General features: G+C 43.8%; 1 protein-coding gene across 1 annotated transcript; it reads right to left on the minus strand.

Annotated features, from left to right (window-relative positions):
* Positions 1–6,409: 6,409 nt before the first annotated feature.
* Positions 6,410–20,398, minus strand: LOC102873235 (histone-lysine N-methyltransferase SUV39H1-like). Its single transcript, XM_006902705.1, has 6 exons — positions 20,330–20,398; positions 17,973–18,118; positions 14,927–15,589; positions 7,715–7,861; positions 7,500–7,629; positions 6,410–6,765 (listed from the first exon to the last, which is right to left on the minus strand). Exons 1-6 carry the CDS (start codon positions 20,346–20,348, stop codon positions 6,632–6,634), a joined length of 1,239 nt encoding a protein of 412 aa, XP_006902767.1. The 5' UTR covers positions 20,349–20,398; the 3' UTR covers positions 6,410–6,631.
* Positions 20,399–23,357: the final 2,959 nt, after the last annotated feature.

Genomic DNA, 23,357 nt, shown 5'->3' on the forward strand with positions numbered 1-23,357 from the left:
ATATCTCATTACAGAAGGCGTTAATTAAATTTTATTACTCTAGAACATCTCCTTGTGGATGTATTTCTCATGGGGGGTTTTTTCTATATTCCTTGAAAGGGCACATGGGGAAGTGTGATCTCTTTATGGGTTTATGACTCATGGTGTATGAACTCTAATCTTTTGTGGGTGTCTTAGGATGTCTTCATGTGATTCTCTGTATACTTCCAGCTTGCAAAGATCTTGTTGCAAGATTTGAAGTCTCTCATCTGACAATGTGTGCCCATGATCTGAGGTCTCCATTCTCTTTCTGGGTGTACTCACCAGAGAACCCCAGGTTGTAATATTTCTGGTCTGTTTGGAAGTATGTGTCCCAAAGTTTGAGTTGCTGTTCTCTTCATGGCTGTAGTTCTCACAATATGGTGCCTCTGTCCTGTTTGTAGGTGTGCAACCTAATATGTTAGATTCATGATCTAATCTTTGGTTTATTTCTTCCCAAGGTGTCAGGTCTGTGATCAGTTTGTATGTCTCAAGATGGAAGGCATCTTGCTTTTTTTGTGTATATATCCCAAAGTTTGAAGATATGTTTGTGGATGTCTCTTACTCCCCTGATATATTTGTAGCCCTGTTATCTCAGCCTTTGTGGTTTCTTTTTTTTTTTTTTGCCTTTGTGGTTTCTTAATCCTTTGAGTTATATCATAGTATGAGGTCTCTGTTCTTTCAGGCATGTATTTCCTAGAATATCTATGCTGCTCTTATGTATATGTCCTAGAGTATGAGGTCATTGACCTGATTTTCAATGTGTGTTGGCAATTTGAGGTCTTTGAATTATTTTATTTTCTGTATCCAACATAGGTATTCTCTGACCTAGGTGCATACCAAAGTCTCCTGAAACAATTTCAGAAACCAGCATATGCTAGCAGCACTGTGGGCACTGGCAAAAAAATAAGGCCCTAGAAATTGATGGAATACTAATTGAAATGTTTCAACAGGTGCAGCTTGGAGATGCTCACTAGTCTCTGCCAACTAATATGGAAAATAGGTACCTGACCAACTGATTGGAAGAGATCCTTATTCATTCCCATTCCCAAAAAATGTGATCCAACAGAACGTGGAAACTATCAAACAGTATCATTAATATCACATGCAAGTAATATCTTTTAATGGCTAGAATAGTACATTGGATAGCAAACTGTCAGAAATTTAATCTGGATTCAGAAGCAGAAACATAGTATCAGATCAATCTTGGCCTAAAGCAGAAAATACTAGAAAAATATTTATCAATTATGCAAAGGTATTTGACTGTGTGGATCTTAATAAATCATGGTTAACATTAAGAATGGAAATCCCAGAATACTTAATTGTGCTCATGCAAAACTTATACATAGACCAAGAAGCTGTTGTCCAAACAAGAAAACATTACACGGTTTAAAATTAAGAAAGGTGTGTTATCAGGATTGTATCCCTTTTCCATACCAATTCAATCTGTATGCTGAGCAAATTATTCCAGAAGCGGCATTGCAATTGGAGGAAGACTCATCAACCTGCATTATGCAGATGATTCAACCTTGCTTGCTGAAAGTGAAGAAGACTTGAAGCACTTGCTACAGAAGAACAAACACTACAGCTTCAATTATGTGCAAGAAAACAAAAGTCTCACCACTGTGCCAGTAGGCAACTTTGTAATAAATTTTTTAAAAATACAAAAAAAACCCACCCAGACAGAAGTTGACAATAATTTAATTTCACTTAGACTCCAATCAACACCCATAGCAGCTGCAGTTAAGAAGTCAAAATGCATTTTGCATAGGGAAAATCTGCTGTCAAGGGTCACATCAAAGTTCTAAAGAATGAGGATGTCAGTTTAAAGATTAAGGTACCATTAAGAGATTGATGGCAGATTAAGATACAAGATGTGGTATTTTCAGTTGTTTCCTATGCATCAAAAAGTTGGAATAATGAATGATGACAAAGAACTGATGCTTTGAATTACAGTGCTGGGTTAAATTGTACTGAAAAGTACTGAATATCCCATGGACTGCCAAAAGAACAAACAAATCTATCTTGAAGGAAGTGCAACAAGAGTGCTCCTTAGAGGTAAGGATGGTGAAACATCATCTTACTTACCTTCAGAAGGAACCAGTCCTTGGAAACATGCTGAGAAAGTTAGGTAAGAGAAAGAGGACCATAAACAAGATGGATAGTGACTACCACAATGACAGAGATCATGAGGAAGGTTCAGATCTGTTTTTCGTAAGGTTGCTCAGTCAAGAGACAGACGGCAACTAACATATCCCAAGGTGGGCTAATCTGGGGGGGGGGTCTCTTGTCACAGAAAGAGGTCTGTTTGAAATTCTGTCACCTGCGTGGAGTCTACGAAATATTTAGGTATCAATGTTCATGTTGTTATGTGCTGACAAGTCGCCTGTGACTCATAGCGACCCTATGTACAACAGCCCTAAACTCTGCCCTATCCTGTGCCAATCTCACTATCTGACACACCTACACCCATTACCCCAGTCACTGATGCAATCCATCTCATCGATGGTCTTCCTCCCCTGCACTGTCCCTCTACCCTCCCAAGCATGACATCCTTCTCCAAGAACTGGTCCCTCCTTGCAACATGTCCAATGTCAGACGAAGCTTCAGAATCCTTGCCTCTAAGGAGCAGTCTGGCTTCACCCTCTCCAGGACAAACCTGTTACTTTTCTTGGCAGTCCATGGTATATTCAATACTCTTCTCCAACATCACAGCTCAAAGGCATCAATTCTCCTTCTATCATCCTTAGTCATTGTCCAGCTCTCTGATGCATAGCAAGTGATTACAAAGACCATGGCCTGTAGCAGGTGCACCTTAGTCTCCAGAGTGACACCATTGCTCTTCTAACAGCAGACTTTCTCAACATGTCTTTTAATTTCCTGGCTGCTGGTGCCAAGAATGTTGACTGTGGAGCCAAGCAAACTGAAGCTGTGAACAATCTCAGTCTCTGGTAAAGAGATCTGTTTTTGATGCTGCCAATCAGCCCAGTGGTGAGCATATTTGTTTTCTTGATATTGAGCCTCAATCTATAGTGAAGACTGCAGTACCTGACCTTCCACAGCAAGTGCTTCAGGAAGCAGGGTTGTGTCATCTGCATAACGCAGATTGAGTCGTCTTCCTCCAATCTGGATGCCACATTTCTCCTAATAGAGCCCAGCCTCCCGGGTAATCTGTTCTGCATAAAGATTGAAAAGGTATGGTGATAGGATACATTCCTGGCGTACACCCTTCCCAATTTTGAACCATGTAGTGTTTCCTTGCTCTGTTCTGACGACTGTCTCCTGGTCCAAGTATAGGTTTCACATTTAGCACAATCAAGTTTTCTAGGATTCTCATTCTTCTCAGAGTCAGCCACAGTTTGTTATGATCCACACAAATGCCTTTGCATAATCAATGAAACAAAGATATTCTTCTGGTACTCCTTGCTTTCAGCCAAGATCCATCTAACATTAGCTACATTATCCCTGGTACCATGACCCCGTCTAAACTCAGTCTGCTGCACTCTGGTAGTTCTCTGTTGAAGTGCTGTTAAAGTAGATTTTGGATAATCTTCAGCAGAATCTTGCTTGCATATGATATTAATAATATTGTTTGATAATTTCCACACTCTGGGATCACCTTTCTTTGGAATGGGATCAATGTTCACAGCATACAAATCATCAGAGCTGAAACCCCAAGGTTCTGGTTCATAGACAGGCTGAGGAGTGATGGAAATAAGTCAGTATATATGAAATGGCGTATTTTTGTTCTCCACTCTGTATCCTAGCACAGAGGTATTCCTATCTACAGAATGCTTCCCTGAACATGAGCAAACTTTTTTTCTTTAAATGCAGTAGGCAAGCTGTGGGGTCTTATCCTCTAGAACAAAGAAAGTCCAGCTAGAATTTGATAACATCTCTGTTATCTCCATTATATTACTTTTCCTATTTTCCCTCAATGTTGTTGTTGTTATGTGCTGTTGAGTCACTTGCGACTCACAGCAACCCTATGTACAACAGCCCTAAACTCTGCCCTGTCCTGTGCCAATCGCACTGTCTCTGATACTCCCATCCTGATTACCCCAGTCACTGAATCAATCCACCTCATAGAGGACCTTCCCCTCCTATGCTGTCCCTCCACCCTACCAAGCATAATGTCCCTAAGGACCGGTTTCTCCTTAAAGCATGTCTAAAGTATGTTGGACGGAGCCACAGAATCCTTGCCTCCAAGGAGCAGCCCAGTTTAACCCTTTCCAGGATGAATGTTTGTTTTCCTGGCAGTCCATGGTACCCTCAATACTCTTCTCCAGCACCACAGCTCTAAGGCATAAATTCTCCTTCTATCCTCCTTAGTCATTGTCCAACTCTCTGATGCATAAAAAGTGATAGCAAAGACCATGGCCTGTATCAGACACACCTTAGTCTCCAAAGAGACACCACTGCTCTTCAGTACTTTGGAGAGGTCCCTAACAGCAGACTTTCCCATGGCAATGCGCCTTTTAATATCCTGGCTACTGGTGCCAAGAGTGTTAACTATGGAGCCAAGCAAACTAAAGCTGTGAACAATCTCAATCTCTTCACCATCCATCCTGATGCTGCCAATTGGTCCAGTGGTGAGAATCTTTATCTTCTTGACACTGAGCCTCAATCCATATTGGAGGCTGCAGTCCTTGACCCTCTGCAGCAAGCGCTTCAGGTCCTCCTCAGTTTCAGCAAGCAGGGTTGTATCATCTGCATAATGCAGACTGTTGATAGATCTTCCACCAGTCTTGACCCCACATTTCTCCTCATAGAGCCCAGCCTCCCGGATAATCTGTTCTGCATACAGGTTGAAAAAGTATGGAGACAGGACACATCCCTGGCGTATGCCTTTCCCAATTTTGAACCATGCAGTGTTTCCTTCCTCTGTTCTGATGACTGCCTCTTGGTCCACATATAGGTTTCTCATGAGAAACCTATTTTCCCTCATAGCAAATGAAAATGTGTTTCTTCTTTTAGACAGAGATATACTAAACATTTTGTTTTTTTAGTACCTTTTAAAATATAAAGCTTTTGCAAGAAAGCTTTATGCAAGTTTATTTTGGGACAAGATATGATGTAAATACAGACATATGAAAGTGGTATGCTGTGGTGGCAGAAACTGAGGATTATCAAATGGCTGAGGTTTGGGAAACATGTTTACAGGCAACCATAGATCTCAGTCTCTCATTCCTCAACTTCAACTTCCACATGGTGCCGCATCTTAGTTTCTTCAAAAAATAACCCATTTTATTGATGCTCACTCCAGGCTTGGAGGGCGCCAGATTCAACTCATACTTGAAAGTCAATCTTGTGAGGTGCAGGGGCAAAGAGGTAGAGGAAAAAGGACACAGAGCTACAGATATGGCATCTGAGAAAAGGGCACACAACCACACAGGGGCATTCTCGGCACACGTGTTCACAGGTTTCCTAGAGAAGCCTCACAGGGGATTCAAGGAGTGAGACAGCCATCATAACCTTAACCATTTTCACATCTGAAGTAAGCAAGCCCAGGGTGAGTATGAAGGGTTAGGGTGTGGCGCTGACAGGCAGCTAGATGCCCCTTTTGTGTCACTATACCCTAGGGGGTAAGCCATAGTCCCACATACACTCAATTCTTGTCCTTTCCCTCTCCATATGCCAAATGGGCCCTTTCCTGGGATCCAACTCTGGTTTTTAAGATTTCCCTGAGATAATCCACATGGGGCAGGTGCTCTGCCCAATGCCTAGCACTCACAAGCATTCCACCAATGCACATTATTGTCCTAAGTAGTATCTATGCCTATCCCCCTAGGTCTTGGCTTCAAGTAGATCCAGCAATTATTATTACCCCAGAGTCTGGGCTCCCAGCATCCTCAGAGCTCCCACAATCTCCTGGGCCCTCTCTCAATTCCCTGAAGACAGATCTCAGTCCCAGCACCATCTCATAGAACAGAAAAGCTGAGACTATCTTGCTAGCACTGGCCAGTGGGTTACAGGCATCCAGCCCTCAATACAGTAGGTGGGTGCCCACTTTTCTGAAGAGACAGCCCTTAAAGAAGCATTCCAACAGCTTCCACAAAAATCACTAGGGTCACTGTAAGCAGAAACCAACCTCAGCCCCAATCCTTTTATTTTACTAACATAAAGATTTTAGCCCCAGAGAATACTGGGTAGGTCTGGGAACTCTGGCATCTGACTAGGTCTACCTGATGTAGGGTTGTTTCCCTATATTCTTGAAGCAGTAGGGCAGAAGCATGTAACAGATCTCTAAAGCTCCAGGCAGAAGCAGGTGCAAAAACATTTTTCTATTGTGGGGATAGCTTGGACCTCACCCCTTGAACCTCCTTAACAAACCATGTATCTCAACTATAAAAAGTCCCTTTGTAGAAAAATGACTTCTCAGAGTAGGCAAGGGGTTTGTAAGTGCAGCCACAGATGGGGCTGAGACAGGGAGAGGGGACTCCTCAAGTCAGTCCTCACCGCAGCCCTAAAGCCCTGACCACAGAACATGTGGGGGCAGAGAGTGGCAGGTAGGATGTTCTGACAGTCATTCTTCTGACAGGAGGGCAGTAGTGGATGGGTAGGAATGCGGCATCAGGCCCTTACAGTCAGTCTGGTCTCAGATTTCGAAGAGCTAGAAGAGGTATTTGCGGCAGGATTCAGTCCCACATTTGCATTCAATACGGACTCGCTTCTTAGGGGAACCAGGGAGTACAGCCAGGCCAAAGTTGGAGTCCATTCGAGTGCTTTCCATGTCCACAGGGTCCACTGTGAAGTCACAACCAGAGAAGGGGGGAGGGGACTTGTTAGAAGGCCTTGATGAAGCTTCCCACTACCATTCACCCTGAGACCCAGAGATCTTAGGAACTGTAATTTGGGTTAGGAGAGGGTCTAAGCTTAGTGGTTTGGGGCTAGGGCCCAGGCTGAGCAATGAAGAGTGTACACATGTTTTGAAAAGGACAAGGGTAGAGGTTGCAGGGTGGCAGAGTCCACCAAGTGGAAACTAGGAGAGTTTTGTTGGGCAGGGGTCAGGAATAGAGTCAACCAGACATCTAGAGAGGCATCTTAACTCTGCCAAAAGCCCTCCCTGACATTTCTCAGAGGTATTTAATCAGGGAGGGGGCTGTTTAAAGGCTGCAGGAGTTAACCAGAGGCTTGGTCTGAAGAAGGCCAAAAAGAGGTTACAAGTGAGGAAGGGGGGTGCAGGATTAGGGACACTGAGACAGAAGACTTAAGATGGGAGGAATGTCTTAACTTTTTACCTCAGCTTCCTCCCACAGAAGCCTTGGGAGAAGTCGGTATGAGTGTCCAGGGACTGGGAATGAGGGGGCCCCAAGAGGTAGACAGGAATGTCCAGATGGGAAACTGGAAGTCAGGAAGAGCATCCTAATGCTCTCTCTAAAGCATTTCTCTTGGTTCTCTGAGGTACTGGTATCCCATGAGGAGAGATGTTCCTGCCTCATGCAACTGTGCACCATTGCCCTATCCCTTGTCACCCCCACCTTGCATGTTATAATCAAAGGTGAGCTCCTCGCCTGCCCAGATGGTCCTTGTGGCAAAGAAAGCAATGCGCGGCAGTCGTTCATCCAGGTTGTCTATGAAGACATTGTACACCTGCAGGTTGGGATCACACTGGGCAAGAAAGAACAGCAGGAAGGTGAGGAGGGGCCCTGGCTTGCCCCTCCCGGCCCACCTGCCAATCTGCTGGAATACCCACACTGTGGTTGACAAAGTGGGAGATGTTGCCATAGTAGGCAGCATCCACTGTATACACATCCTCCACGTAGTCCAAGTCGAAGAGGTAGGTGGCACCCTGGCGGTCGTAGATTTGGCCCCGCCGCTCAGCCTCCTCTGAGGTAATGATCTGAGGAAAGGGCCATGGGGAGAAGGAAATTTTCCTTGAAGGTTGAGAAAGACCAGCACAGCTTCTCCCTCCTAATTTGACCACCCCCACCACCTAGGAACAGAACAACAAATAAGCAGGGAGGTACCTCATTTGACAGGGTCAACTCAATGGCTGACAGACATGAGCACATGAGGAAGGAAGTGATGCAGAGGGTCTGTCAGGCTCATGGGGCCAGATTCACCCATCTACCTACCCCTCAGGTCTCTAGGGGGTAATGGGAGTCTCAGAATAGCTGGTAGAGGCTAGACAAAATGTCGAGTAAAAAAAATAAACAAAATACCAAACCAAAAACTGCTCCTGTCACCATTCCCCTAGCCAGAACTGTTTTGGGATCTCCAGAGCCTCCAGTGCCCTTGAGGCAGAGTAAGAAGGACTCAGAGAGATATACCAAAATAATGACAGTGTATAGTCAGCATGCACTAGAGTATATATGTGAAACAACAAAAATGAGAACAAGGTGCATAGTTAAAGTACAAAAGAAAGACCCCTTGTGAAACTGAGTAAGAGAGATCCAGAGCAAGGACAAAGTAGGAGACCCAGGGTGCAATAGAGATGGGGGTAGTGGAGAAAAAAAGCCAGCACAGATCAGGGTGGGCAAGGGAAGAGATCTAGAGAGGGATCTGAGAGGGTATAAAAGAGACACTGAATGAATAAGAAAGGAATTCTGTAAAAGACAAGAGTCAGAAACAGAGACAGAATCCTATCAATGAAGATTCAGGTCCAGAAAGACAGAAAGACTCCTGAGAGTTTGAGACCCCCCCACCCCAGGAGAAAGCTAGGGCCACAAACTCAGAGAAAGTGTTAAAACCAGAATATGAGAGAAACAAGAGATAAGAATAGCAGGAGTGTCCCTCTCTCAGTCCCCAGGTTATTCAATGCCAACAGCTAGCATTTAAGGTAATGATAATCTCCCAAATCTTTCTCCCCACCTTGGTTATCCAAGCTCCAACCTGCCCTTGCATTCCAATTTTTGTCCATGGATTACCACCCTACTCTGACAAAAATCTTTTCTCCATCTCTTCTAGTCCCACTTTTCCTCTTTTGTACAATGTTCTGGTGATTCCCAAATGTTAACACTCTATGTGAGATAAGGCTATTCCCTCTCAGCCTAGGCTACCTCTAGACCAAGTCAGGTCCGTTTTCTTGTCCTAGTTTTCCTATTACTTTTCTACACCCAATCCTTACAGAACAGGGCCAGACTAGTAGCCACTAAAAAAAAAATGTTGTTTATTTGTATTATGCTTTCTAGCCCAGCAACCTGTTCTCTGTCCAAGTGATATCCTACCGGCAACACTGTCAACCACCACTCCCACTTTCAATATTAGAAGCAAACCCAAGACTCACCTTGTTCCTTCCATTGACAATGTTCTTCCTACTTTCTAGTCTGTCCCCTTCTAGTCTTGCACACCCTCCATTTTCTCTAGCCAAGAAGACTATGTCCTGTTCCCTTCCTGCCTTATTCTAGCTTCAGTTTCCTACCAAATGCTGATCAATAGCACCTTTATAAAAACAAGTCTGAGTCACTGGAACACAGTGCCCACACCTCCATTCCAAAGCTCCTTCATGACCCAAATTTTTGTCTATCCATTTAACAGATTTCTATTGTGGCTTATACCAGCCTAGTTCCAGTCTTCAGAGTTTCAGTCTAGCAGGGGAGACACAAGAACCAGAAATGGTTCTGCCCTGAGGTATCACAGTCTGGTGGGAGACACAGATCCAACACTGGTCTTGTCTTCAGAGGTCACAGTCTAGAGGAGACATAGGAACTTGGCCCAGTCCAGCCCTCAGGTTACATTCCGGTGACAGAGATAGACTCACACATTCACACAGCAAGTTGTAGATGAGTAGACAGAGTTTGAAGAAGAATCAAAGAGATAAATCAACTGAAGCAAGTTACTGATCCTATAAGGCTTTGACACCAGGTTGGAGTGTCGGCACTTTCCTGAGGAATGCAACAGAAGCCATAGCAGTACCTTGAGGAGGGGTATATCAAGATCATTCTCCCTCCAGGGTAGGGCAAAAGGATGGCAAGGAGGAAAATGTGCAACAATGAATGAATGAAAAGACAACTATTCTGTAAACTTTTGTTAAAATCACATTTATGCTGAGTGAACTAATGCAGTCTCATAAGGACAAATACTGCCTAAGACCATTATTGTAAAAATAGAAGGATAACTTGTAAAACATGTATGGGAACTCAAGGTGGAGAGGGCTCAGGATGGGCAGGCATGAAACCACAGGGTTGCACAGTTTGGTGGGTGGGAGCTGGGAAATGGAAGGATCCAGGTGAAAAGACAGGGTAATGATGGGCAAGGTCCAATGGTGAATGATTTTATAAAACATAATGCATGAGAATGTATGAATCGCAATATGGATGAAGAATAGTGTGAAACACAATGTAGATGAACTTTGTAAGCAAACCACTAAAAAAAAAGAAAAAACCCAACCCAGTCACCCTACTAGAAAGGGAAAAAAAACCCCATTCTCCCTCCTGGAGAACATTCACTTTTCCCTGAAGTGACATCCAAACGGATGCTACATCTCTGGGCAGCCTCTCTGAACCTTTCATGTCCCACCCTACGCTAGCAGCTAGCCACTTCTAATTAAACACTAAGACCAAAAGTCAAGACGCTCATGGCCCCATGAACAGAATGGATGAGGCATTAGCATGTTTATTTTGTCCTGTTCCCTCCCTTCACAATCTCTTATCTTTCCACCTGTTCTGCCCCTACTTGCTCCAGTTTCACCAGGAATGAGTCATATTGCAAGTTTTCCAGGGCACAAATGGTTTCTTCTACTCTAATGGCTAATCCACTCTGAAAACTTGAGAACAAATGAGTCCATGTCCCCATTCCTGAGAAGCCTTCTAGAATCACTGGAGAAGACAGATACAATAAAAGCTGGCAGCTTGGAAAGGGTGCTAAAGTGAGTAGGAAACAAAATTTTGTAAGGCTGTTGCTCTGCCCCCTCCTGGACCTGAAATCCTGATAGTCACTTACTGCTTGTTTCCTCAGAAAAAAAAAAAAAAAAGAATCCAACCACTCTGATAAAGCATCATTTTAGACACTTGGACGTTTTTTTAAAAATGTTTCTTCAGACTGTGGGGCTTTTTAATTATTATTTTATACTGGTTTACTTATGAAATTTGTATACATTGTTAACCCAATAGTGGCAAAGAGCTGCACTGCAATCCCAAAGGCACACCACTGTTTGAGGACACCAGCTGCTCCACAGAAGGATGTGTAATGTCCTCCTGTGCCTCTGAAAACCCAAAACCTGCTGGAGGGTCAGCTATGGGTCAGTTCCAATCCTACGGTATACAACAACAATGGTTTGGCAGCTCTGAGCGCTAAATGTCAATTTCCTAATCTGTAGAATAGGATAATGACATTAATTCTAATCTGATAGAAGCTGTTGGAAAAGCCAAAAAGATCATGGATATGAAAGCTGTTTTTATTTTGCATTAATTTAGACACTGAGCAATGTCAAGTGATTATGAGTAATGTTGTTGTTAAGTGTCGTTGAGTCGTAGGCGACTCATAATGGCCCTAAGAACAAAAGACCTGGACACTTGTATAACTTTCATCCTTTCTCCAGGTTCAGAGTTTCCGGAGGCAAGCTATTTCAGAACTGGATGCCACTCCTGCTTCCAAGCTTGTTTTAATCGGGGAGCTGAACCAAACACTGTCCACCATGGGTAACCATTCTCGCATTTAATACATCAGTGTCTCAGTGTTCAGCTTCACAGCCACCACGAGTTACCTCTGTACAGCAAGTGGACAGACCAGACAGATGTATGTATCTTGTCAAAATCAAAGCTGCACCTTTAGTTTATGTGCCCTTTACAAAAAAAAAAAGGAAAAACTGCTACTAATAATTTTTTTAATCAAGTCAAACTCAATTTTAGAGATGTGAAAACAAGAAGAAAAGTTTTAGAATCAATAAAACATACAATTATTGTTCTCTTCTGGATGAGAATGGGAATAATGAGTTCATTATTCATGGGAATAATGAGTTCTGAACAGAAAGTGGAAGAGTGCAAAGGAGATAAAGGTAGCTCAAGTGGAGGGACCACTGGTAAAATAACGGAGAGATTTTTTGGGGGGTTGGGGGAAGAAACAAAAAACCGTCATGTGAACATTTTAAAAGGAAAGCATGGAGTGCCTTCCCTATATTACTAATATTCAAGTGAATAAAAAACAACAACAAAACAAATTCAAGCCTACTGCTATTGAGTTAGTTCCAACTCATAGTTAGATTCTTACAACTCTCCACTGGGTTTCCAAAGCTGTATATCTTTATGTAAGGAGACTGTCCATAACAGAAAGTTCTAATCCTGCAGAGAAGGATTTGAACTGGAAACCTTTCTGTTAGCAGCCCAATATATTAAGCATTACACTTATCAGGGCTCCTTAACAACCCTAACGTAAAGTAGGTAAGGACATCAAGTATATTTCTTACATCAAATTATTAATACTTCTATAAGAAAATGTATGAGTATTCATACCAAGTGAGATAAATAGGCCCCTACTGGATCAGACTGCATTATCTAGTCAAAGGGGTTACATGAATTTTTTTTGCTTTTCAGGGAATTTTCTATTTTTAAATTTTGACTGTAATGGATAATATTCACTGAAGGTTTACTGTGTTTTGATTTGTTGTTCACAGAGTAGCGATGAGTCAGAGTCAACTCGAAAGCACCTCACAATTGTGTATTAAACACTAGTCAAGTGCTTTTCCCCCAATAAAATATTAACTCATTTAATTCTTAAAACAAGTGTGTAAAATGGGAACTATTATTGTTCCCATTTTAAAGATTAGGAAACCAAGAGATAGTTCAGATAACTGGTGGCACTGGAATTCAATTTCAGGCAGTCTGGCACTAGGGTCCACACTAGCTACTTTGCTACACTGTCTCTCCAGAGGGGAAGTACAGAAAGATGAGATTGGTTCTAGTAGTGTTGGGACCCAAAGTTGAAGGAGCCTAAAAATTGCCAAGTGTGGTGGAAGGGAGGTTAAGAAATGGTAGAAAGTAGGAAATGCAGTCAGAGGGTCCCTGGAAACCCTGATGTTTAAAGGATGGAGGAACCAAAACCAATGCCACTGAGTTGATTCCAACTCACAGTAAATCATGGTAGGACAGAACAGAACTGCCTGATAAGGTTTCTAAGACTGTAAGTCTTTACAGAAGCAAGCTACCTTATCTTTCTCTTGCAGAGCAACTGGTGAGTTTAATCCACTGACCTTGTTATTAACTGAATGTCTTAGCCACTAGAGTGGCTGAATGTCAAAACCACTAGAGTTCCTACAGTGTAGAAGGTCAGAAAAATATCAGGACCAGAGGCCTTTGGAGCTGCCTGTGAGATTCTTCCTCCTACTCATCTGTCAGGATCCTCTGTGTTACACACAGCTTTCCTGTAAACTGTCAAAACAGTGAGTGTGTAGATACCTCCCCTCTGGACTTCTACCTCTATAACGGTCATCTTCTCCTCCAGATGGTTAAGGTCATCTAGAGTGTATGAGCTCACTTTCTTTCAGATGCTCAGCATCTCTTCTGCTAAGGACACCTCTTATTTCAGCCTATCAGAACCTCTAGAATATGAGTATCTCCTTCCTCCAGACTGTCAGGGTCCTTCAACATAATGGACATTTCCTCTATGAGACCCAGAATTATCTGGGTGTGTATATCTCCTTATTCAAACTGTTTGGGTCCTCTGGAATGTATATTGCTCTGCCTAATGATCGTTTTGAGTATGACCCTCTCTATTTTTTCCTCAATGTGGACACTCTCAAATATGTGTTCATTAAACTAGTTTCTGTCACTTTCAAACCATGTCATATCCCTTTGGAGTCTTGGAAATACATGGACATACTTCCACAGGGAAGCACCAAGACAGGACACACATGATTTAAATAAGCAAAGCCCATAGATGCTAAATGTTCCATCTCCACACATGAAATGGTTCTATATAACAAAGAACTGGTCCACCCAAAATGCCCGCTACATTTCACACTTCTTGTGAGAAATACAACCTTAGACGATAACACTTTCTGCTGCTGACACATGATAGTTATTCACCTAAACTCTCTTTTTGTTTTCCACTGAAGCCCTCAGCTAATGTTTATTTTCCAGCCTTCCTTGGTTCCAGGAATTGAGTGTGAGCAGAAATGATGTTTACCGTCTGGGTCTGGCCCATTATAAACCACTCCACCCCACTTCCAGGCAATGCTGAAGATCTGGTGGTGGATTCCAAGGTGCTAAACCAAATCAAAGGCATAAGAAAGAGCACAGCTCCTCAAGTCACTCTGAAATGATGCTCATGCAAACACACATACTAGACTCATATGAACAGGCAAACTTCTCACATAAGAAACCATGGGGTTGGCGAGCTCTGGTGGCCTAGTGGCAGGAAACTGCACTGCAATCCCAGAGGTGCAAGGTTCAAATCCACCAGATGCTCTGCTGAAAAAGGAGGAACAATCGCCTCCTGTACCAGTCAGATCCAATTTGATGGTACACACATTAACTAACTAAATAAATAAATAAATAAAAATTTTAAAAAAAGAAAAGAAACCATGGGGTTATTTATTACAGTATCTAACCTACCCTAATACACCCTCCTTTTCTTCAGTGTCCTGAAAATGTAATGTAGGAAGTATCCAACCTCTCTCCAAAGCCATCAGTGTTCCTTTTGTACAGATGAATGAGAAAAGCAAGTGCTTTTTCAGGGAGTACAGTGCTGTGCCCAATATGTGTACCTGAATTTGTTCCCACTTTTCCTTCTTGGTAGTCACGTAACCCCCCCCATGAAGTCAACTAAACCTATAAATATTTTAAGGTTACACTTGTGTGTTCCAGCTTAGAATACTGGCCTTGCCAGGATGTCCCTATCACACTTTGATTAAAAGCCTCAGGGAAAGCAGGAACATTTAAGACACACACAGTGAGGACAGCAAGGCACACACTTTGGAAACACATGATGGAAAGAGCTGCAGACACATACATATGTCCCATCTCCATACCTCTCCCACATACTCCATGACGAAGCTGTTCTTACGGATCTTCTCCAGTGTGCGGACACCCCAGCCACGTCCATCATCTGTGCGGAAGATGCAGAGGTCATAGCGAATGCCCTTCTGCACCACTCGATTGGGGCAGTCATAGCCACAGCGGCAGCGTGAGTTACACTCATAGATAGGTAGCCCTGCTCGCAGCCGCACTTGGCCCTGGTCATTGTAGGCAAACTTGTGCAGTGATGCTCCTGCGCAGCACCCTCCAACAGGAGCCCATAAACAGTCCTGGCACTCACAGCCCACAGCCACCTGGTTAAGTGTGATGCCTTCACCAACACGATACTCATTGATATAGACAAAGGCTCTTGGAGGCCCATCCAGGTCCACCTCATTTTCCACAGTGATGCGTCCCAGGTGGCTACGCTTGGCATTGAGCTCCTGCTCCCACCGCCTTAGTGCTCGCCTTTGCTTAGCCTTCTGGACCAAGTAGTTGGCCAAGCTTGGATCCAAATGCCGAGGTGGCTTTGACCGGTTATGTCGACGGAGCATCTCTCTTTCCAAGTCCTTATGAAACTGCTTGAGAATGCGGACACACTTCAGATTCTGCCGTGGCTCCCAGGTGCTCTCTGAGTCTGGGTATCCACGCCACTTTACCAGGTAATATTCTTGTTCCTGTTGGGAGGCAGGGGACAAAGGCATCACTAAATGGTGTGACCCTTGAGCAAGCCCCTGTAGGACTTCGGACTTCTACAATGCAGATGAATTATTCCTCTCCTCTCTTTTCTAGAATGACTCCATGTAACCGTCAGAAAGTATAGGCTCTGGAGGATTCAAAACCAAAGACCAAATTCACTGCCATATTGACTCTGACTCATAGTGACCCTCTTAAATTCAAATTCACTTACCAGTTTCCAAATTCCAACTTTAATCTAATCTCCCAAACCTACTCCCTCCATTATCTTCTCCATCTCAAGTAACATCAGCCTTGTGTCCTTCACTCCTCATTGTGTCACACTCTCCACATCCACCTTCAGCAAATTATGCCAGCCCTCCCTTCAAGGTATCTCTGGAATCGAACCATTTCAAACCATCCTCACTACCACTATCATCTCACCATTTGGCTGAAATGTGTTCCCCTGCATCCACCTAACCCTCTGTGATGTTGAGCAAGTCATTTAACTTTGCTGGGCCACAGTTTTCTCATGTATAAATAAAAATATGGAGGAAAGAGTGAAAAATTCAAAGATGCATGTAAACAATCTACAGCACTAATAAGACATCTTGAACCTCAACTTCCATGACCCAGAGACCAGAAGGTCTAGAGAGTGTCACATTAACCACTACAGACAACTCTTAAAGAGAGCACAAAAGGAGGTTCTAATAGAGTGGGAGATAAATGTAGAATAAAACCCAAAATCATAAAAATGGCCAGGGTTATCAATCTGATAGAAACTGGCTGTTGTTGTTAGGTGCCATTGAGTCAAGTATGACTCATAGTGACACTATAAACAACCTATCTGAACTCTGTCCTATCCTGTGCCGTCCTCATAAACTGGTAGCTCAAGCCCATTGCTGCACTCACTGTATCAATATACCTGGTTGAGGGTCGTTCTCTTTATCACCATCCATCAACTTTCCCAAGCATGATGTCCCTCTCCAATGGACTGCCTTTCCTAGCAACATGCGCAAAGTATGTGAGATGGAGCTTTATCATTTTTGCCTCCAAGGAGCACTCTGCTGCACTTTCTCCAAAACATATGTATTTGTTCTTTTGGCAGTCCATGGGATACTCTGTACTCTTCTCCAAAACCACATTTCAAAGGCATCAATTCTTCTGTCATCCTTATTCATTGCCTGGCTCCTTAGCAACATAACAAGTGATTAAAAAGACCATGGACTGAAATCAGGAGCATCTTAATCCTCAAACTAACATCATTGCTACTCAATAATTTGGAGAGGTCCCTGACCAATGCAATAGATCTCCTGATCTCTTGACTGCTAGTACCAAGTTGTATTAACAGAAATTGGTAGTGCCCTCCAAAACTATGCTCCTTAGTCACTCTTTAAGCCCCAATCCATAGCAAAACTTTCAGTCAAACAGTTGAGCTCTATAAGGTGAACAGTACCTCCAAAGAGCTGTTCAGTCCTCAGAACCACACACAATCAAAAGGGCAGCACTGCACTGGCCCAGGGCTAATGCTCAGAGGACAAAAAGGGAGAGCAAAGAAGGATGAATGCAAACAAGAATCACAGAGGGGAAAAAAAACAAACCAAGAAAATGGCTAACATTTTTCTAGCATTCACTGTGGCAGGTTCCAGTCTAAGAATTTTCCATGTATTATTAACTAATTTCTTTCTCATTACCCTATGTTGTTATGTACCGCTGAATCAGAACTGACTCACAGCTGACCCTCCAGTAGGTTTTCTGAGGTAGTAAACTTCATGAGATTGCCCATCTTTCTCCCAAGGAGCAGCTCACACATCCGAACTGTGTGTCTTTAGGTTGGCAGCGCAGCTTCTTACCACTTGGTCACCAGAACTCCCTCCTTATCCTTTACAAGCTAGATATTGTCATTATCATCCCTATTTTACAGATGAGGTAAATGAAATAAAGTCATTTTAGGTAAACAGCCTGGGGTTATATAGCCAGGATTTGAATCCAAGCATGCTAGGTCTAGTCTGTTCTCCTAACTACCCTTACTTAGCAATGACAACAGTTCCCACTTCATAGTTGGGGAAATTAAATAGGTTTCTTAGGAAGAGGCTAGCACCCTGTTATTACTATCATCACCTTCACTCCTGGGCTCAGCATCTAAGAAGTAGTCTCAATCTTTACAATTGGTTTGTTGTCTTAAGCAGGTGGGAGTGAAAGACTTATTTGGGGATTCATCCAGGCTTCAGTTCCCTCAGAAAGTAACTTCTTTCCCTACTATAAAATGGGAGATGCTATCTTTTAGGATCAAAGGAGAAAATTCTCTTTGGAAACAGATGAAGTCAGTAAGAGGTAAGAGGGCAAGTAAGAAACATCCCCCAGGGTCATGGTCCCCAGACTCACCCGAATCTTTTTGTAATCACACAGGTACTCGACTTCAAAATCATAGAGGTTCCTTTTGGAAACACCAAGGGAAGGACAGGAGAGCTTGGCCAGGCGACATAGATCCTGTAGCTGATTCCGAGAAGACTTGCAACACACGCTGCAGCCTGGAACAAGAAGAACTATTGCTGGTTTTGTGGCCAGTCTAGGTGCCAAAGAGGACCCCAATCTTCCCCAAGGTCTTCCAAGGACTGTTGCAGAGTCAAAGTTAATCCACAGGTCTTTCTGGAGCAAAGGCCCTTCCACAACCAAAATGTACACCATCCTTGAACCCCAAGGCCCACTGTTCAACGTTACTACTGAAGCAATCATCAAAGTAGTTTGACGCATAGATTGTCCTAAAAGAATAAATTATCCTAGCTTCAAACTACCACTACCATGTGTTAAAACTTCCAGTCAACTAGCCTAGGCTTCAGGTTCTGATCATCCTTCTGCCCACTTTGCAAAAGAAAGGTACAACCACTCTATACACACACCCCTCAGTATAGGATGCACCTACTGATACAAGGGAAAAGGGGGATTAAACCTCCAAGGCACAAAATAGAGGCAAAACTGGAAAGACTGGTCCACAATATCTTATCTGAAGCTGGAGGATGATGAGAATCTATAAACGTTTATTTTTATAAATGTGTATTTCTAAGTATCTACTATATATTAGTTAACACTCATAGCATGGTCAAAGGCATCATGCTATAATCAAATGTATTAATATATATACAGTAAATGTAATAATGTAATAATTTTCACATTAAACAAGACAAATAAAGATATAAAATGGTAGCTTTAAATAGTCTTACTTTATAATCTAATTTGCCAATGAATGGTGCTCAATTTTAGGAAAATATTTCCATTTTCAGGGCTTTTTAGATTTAAGAATTTTTAAATAAGAGAATGTGGAATGGCAGTATATTACAGAAAACTTCCTTGATTGGTTAGTCATGGTATCTTAAACTCCACTACTTTTTTTCCCCACACTAATTTGACTTTCACTGTCTCATTCATTATTTCTGTGAAGGGGAAAGCTAGCCCAAAGGAATGTTCTGAATTCAGGAACAGGCAAAGTAGTGTACATTAGTAATTATTCCTTTAAATATACCTGGAATGTTTTCTTCAGCTACACACCTTTTTAAGAGAAACAGATTTTAAAAATAAAGATTTCTTTGATTCTAGGCATATTCCTCTGGAAGCCATTTTAGCAAATCATTTCATAAAACCTTTTCCAGGTGTAGTCAATTCTCATTCTATTTTTAAACTGCATATTGCTGGTTAAGTCAAAATCAACTTACAGCTGACGGTCCAGCAGTTTTTCCAAAGCCCTAAATGGCATGAGAAAAAACCGGCCGTCTTTCTCCTTTGGGGCTGCTGGTGGATTCAAACTGGCCACTGTCAGGCAGTCCACCGTGACTATGCCACCTGTAATAGTGTTTAAATGTTTAATATTTTCTACCTCCCATTAAATAATAAACCAGGTTTATTTAAACTAATGATGAAATAGTATGTCAACCTAAAACCATATAAGAGCTTTTAAAAATTATTGAATGTATACTTTACTCCTCCATTTAAGCAAGCCTAGGTTTTTCAACTCCATCTTTCTTCCATACTCTTGGCCTGTGTCCAGGCTTGCTTCCACTTTCCAAACTCCCTAAACCACACTAGAAGTGTCCCACCTCAAGAAGGCCTGGTGCATCTCTCATTCTCAGAGCACTCTTCCACAGTTGTGGTCTCTGAGCTCCCGGAAGCATTTTTGACACAGGCACCTACTTAACCCTGTCCCGTACAGAGAAAATCACTCCTATTCAACACGGGAGAGTCCACTGCCTTATCTCTCCGCCTGGAGTAGACCTCTCTACTCCAAACCTCAAAGATCTCTTTACCCCTGCTCTCACTAAGTAGATCACTTACTACCTATACCCTAGGTCTAGCCCCCTTCCTTCCCTTTTCTTCATCTCGCGTGGATATGTGGCAGATAACGGTCACTGGGGGTGCATTTTCCCGCGCGCGTGCGTGGCCTTGTAAACATCCCTTTACATGTAGATGCGCCGGTCTTATCTGGGGCGCCTGTCCCATACCTGTCCCATTCCGCGTCCGACGTTCGCCCCGTGCCCGCCGAGTTCCAAGACATGAGCACCCTTTCCCACAGCCCCGCCCAGCTCCGCGCACCAGGCCCGCGCTTCCCGAGCCCCATGCTTTCTGCACCAAGCTGCCGGCTACCGGCTATATCGCTTAACACTCTGGGCCCCTAGACCACGACGTCCGTCATCTCTCCAGCCCACCCTGGCCTGGTCAGGGGACCCGCACAACTGCCGCCACTACTTCACCTTTTAAATTTTCCGCCATCTTTCCCCACGGCTAACTACATTCGGGCCTATCCGGCCTCGCGAGAAGAGAGCTCGCGCGGGCGTGACCGCGAACGCACAGCCTATTGGCCACGCTGTATAGCGAGCGGCGCCCGCGCAGACCAACAGGCTAGTTTGACTGAAACCCTCCCCGCTACCTCGACCGGTCCCAAAGGCGGTTTCTCGCCCGCGGTTTCCCAGTGTGCGTCTGGGCGGGGCGGTGTCCACAGCGCTTCTAGCAGGGATTGCCAGAGGTTCTTCTTCTGTGTGAGGCTGTCTATCACATTGTTAGCCAATCATGTTGTCAACAGTCATAGACGAGTTTGCCATCCGGCCTGCCCTTGTTATGAGCCTTGGAGTCCTGTCATATATCTCCCCGCAAATGCCACTGTCAGTCAATCGCCCTATTTAAGTCAACACCGCTTAACCCCACCACCTTTACACCCTTACCAAAGTGAGTCAGTAGCAGTATCTTTTTGTGCTCTCAGGACAGCTGCAATTTCCTCAAAGCAGGCAGCACTTTCTAACTAGCTCCACTGTTAGCTAACTTGACTGCACTTCTGCACTTCTTCACACGGTGAGTCAGTCAATCTCGCCTTGTACCCTTGCTCTGAGACTTAGAGGAGTCATTCCATACCTCCTTCAGTAAGCCACAACATTTTACCAATGCCCTGGGGCAAGCTGTGATTAGTTCAAGAAAAGCTATCTTTGTTGGTATCTAAAACCCTGCTTGCTGAAACTGAGGAGGACCTGAAGCACTTGCTGTAGAAGGTCAAGGACTGAAGCCTTCAATATGGATTGAAGCTCAACATAAAGAAAACAAAGATTCTCGCCATTGGGCCGATTGGCAGCATCATGATAGATGGTGAAGAGATTGAAATTGTTAACAGCTTTAATTTGCTTGACTCCACAATCAACACTCTTGGTACCAGCATCCAGGAAATGAAAAGATTAATTGTACGGGGAAAGTGCTGTCAGAGACTTCTCCAAAGTACTGAACGGCAATGATGTCAGTCTAGAGACTAAGGTGGACCTTATTCAGGCCATGTCATTGTTATGTGCCGTCGAGTCATTTCTGACTCATAGCGACCGCCCTAAACCCTTCTCTATCCTGCGCCAACCACACCGCTCTGACACACCCATCCCGATTACCCCAGTCACCGAATCAATCCATCTCATAGAGGGCCTTCCCCTCCTGCGCTGTCCCTCCACCCTCCCAAGCATGATGTCCCTCTCCAAGGACACGTCCCTCCTGGCAACATGTCCAAAGTATGTCAGACGAAGCCCCAGAATCCTTGCCTCCAAGGAGTAGCTTGGTTTAATCCTCTCCAAGATAAATCTGTTTGTTTTCCTGGCAGTCCATGGTACATTCAGTACCCTTCTCCAGCACCACAGCTCAAAAGCATCCACTCTCCTTCTGTCCTCCCTAGTCATTGTCCAACTCTCTGATGCATAACAAGCGATTGCAAATACCATGACCTGTATCAGGCACACCTTAGTCTCCAGAGAGACACTGTTGCTCCTGAGTACTTGAGAGAGGTCCCTAACAGCAGACTTTCCCATCACAATACACTTTTTGATTTCCTGACTGCTGGTGCCAAGAGTGTTGACTGTGGAGCCAAGCAAACCGAAGCTGTGAACACTCTCAATCTCTTCGTCATCCATCCTGACGCTGCGAATTGGTCCAGTGGTGAGAATCTTTGTCTTCTTGACATTGAGCCTCAGTCCATACTGAAGGCTGCAGTCCCTGACCCTTCGCAGCAAGTGCATGAGGTCCTTCTCAGTTTCAGCAAGCAGGGTTGTGTCATCTGCATAACACAGATTGTTAATAGATCTTCCACCAATCCTGATGCCACAATTCTCCTCATAGAGCCCAGCCTCTCGGATAATCTGCTCTGCATACATGTTGAAAAGTTATGGAGACAGGATGCATCCTTGGCGTACACCCTTCCCAATTTTGAACCATAGTCTTTGCAATTACTTGGTATACATCAGAAAGCTGGACAATGACTAGGGATGATAGAAGGAGAATTGATGCGTTTGAGCTGTGGTGCTAGAGAAGACTATTGAATATACCATGGACTGCTAGGAGAAAAAACAGGTTTGTCTTAGAGAGGGTGAGACCAGGCTGCTCCTTGGAAGCAAGGATTCTGAGGCTTTGTCTAATATACTTTAGACATGTTGCAAGGAGGGACCAGTCCTTGGAGAGGGACATCATGCTTGGGAGGGTGGAGAGCAGCGCAAGAGGGGAAGACCCTCAATGAAATGGATTGATTCAGTAATTGGGGTAATGGGGCTAGGTGTGTCAGATACAATAAGATTGGCACAGGATAGAGTAGGGTTTAGGGCTGTTGTGCATAGGGTCTCTATGAGTCACAGGCGACTCGACGGCACCTAACAATATCTTTTCTACTTTGGACATGTAGCTAGGTGAGGCTGTTCCTTGAAAAAAGGACATCATGCTGGAAAGATGGAGGGTTAGCAAAACTGACTCCTGCCCCCTAACAGGATGGATTGACACTGTGACTTCAGCAATGGGCTCTACTGTCTCAGATGGCACAGGATAGAGCAGGTTTCAGTATGGCTGTTCATAGGATTGCTATGAGTCCTACTTGACTCAATGGCACCTAACAACAACAACATAGCCCTGTTATTGTTGTTGTTGTTATGTGCCATCGAGTCGTTTGCGACTCAAAGTGATCCTATGTACAATAGCCCTAAACCGTGCTCTATCCCGTGCCAATCTCATTGCCTCTGACACACCCATCCCAATTACCCCAGTCACTGAATCAATGCACCTCATAGAGGGTCTTCCCCTCCTGCGCCGTCCCTCCACTCTACCCAGCATGGTGTCCCGCTCTAAAGACATGTCTCTCCTTACAACATGTCCAAAGTATGTCAGGCGAAGCCCCAGAATCCTTGCCTCCAAGAAGCAGCCTGGTTTAACCCTCTCTAGGATGAATCTGTTTGTTTTCTTGGCAGTCCATGGTACATTCAATACTCTTCTCCA

Source organism: Elephantulus edwardii, unplaced genomic scaffold (assembly GCF_000299155.1).
Source record: "Elephantulus edwardii isolate Elephantulus edwardi_28Jun2011 unplaced genomic scaffold, EleEdw1.0 scaffold00441, whole genome shotgun sequence".
NCBI lineage: Eukaryota > Metazoa > Chordata > Mammalia > Macroscelidea > Macroscelididae > Elephantulus > Elephantulus edwardii.

Bases quoted from the DNA above. Each gene is read 5' to 3' on its own strand.
- LOC102873235 (XM_006902705.1), bottom strand. The intron at 15,590-17,972 runs GTGAGTCTGGGG...GCCTCCCAACAG, and splicing joins GTGATTACAAAAAGATTCGG to GAACAAGAATATTACCTGGT. The intron at 7,862-14,926 runs GTATGGAGATGG...CCCTTTCCTCAG, and splicing joins TCATGGAGTATGTGGGAGAG to ATCATTACCTCAGAGGAGGC.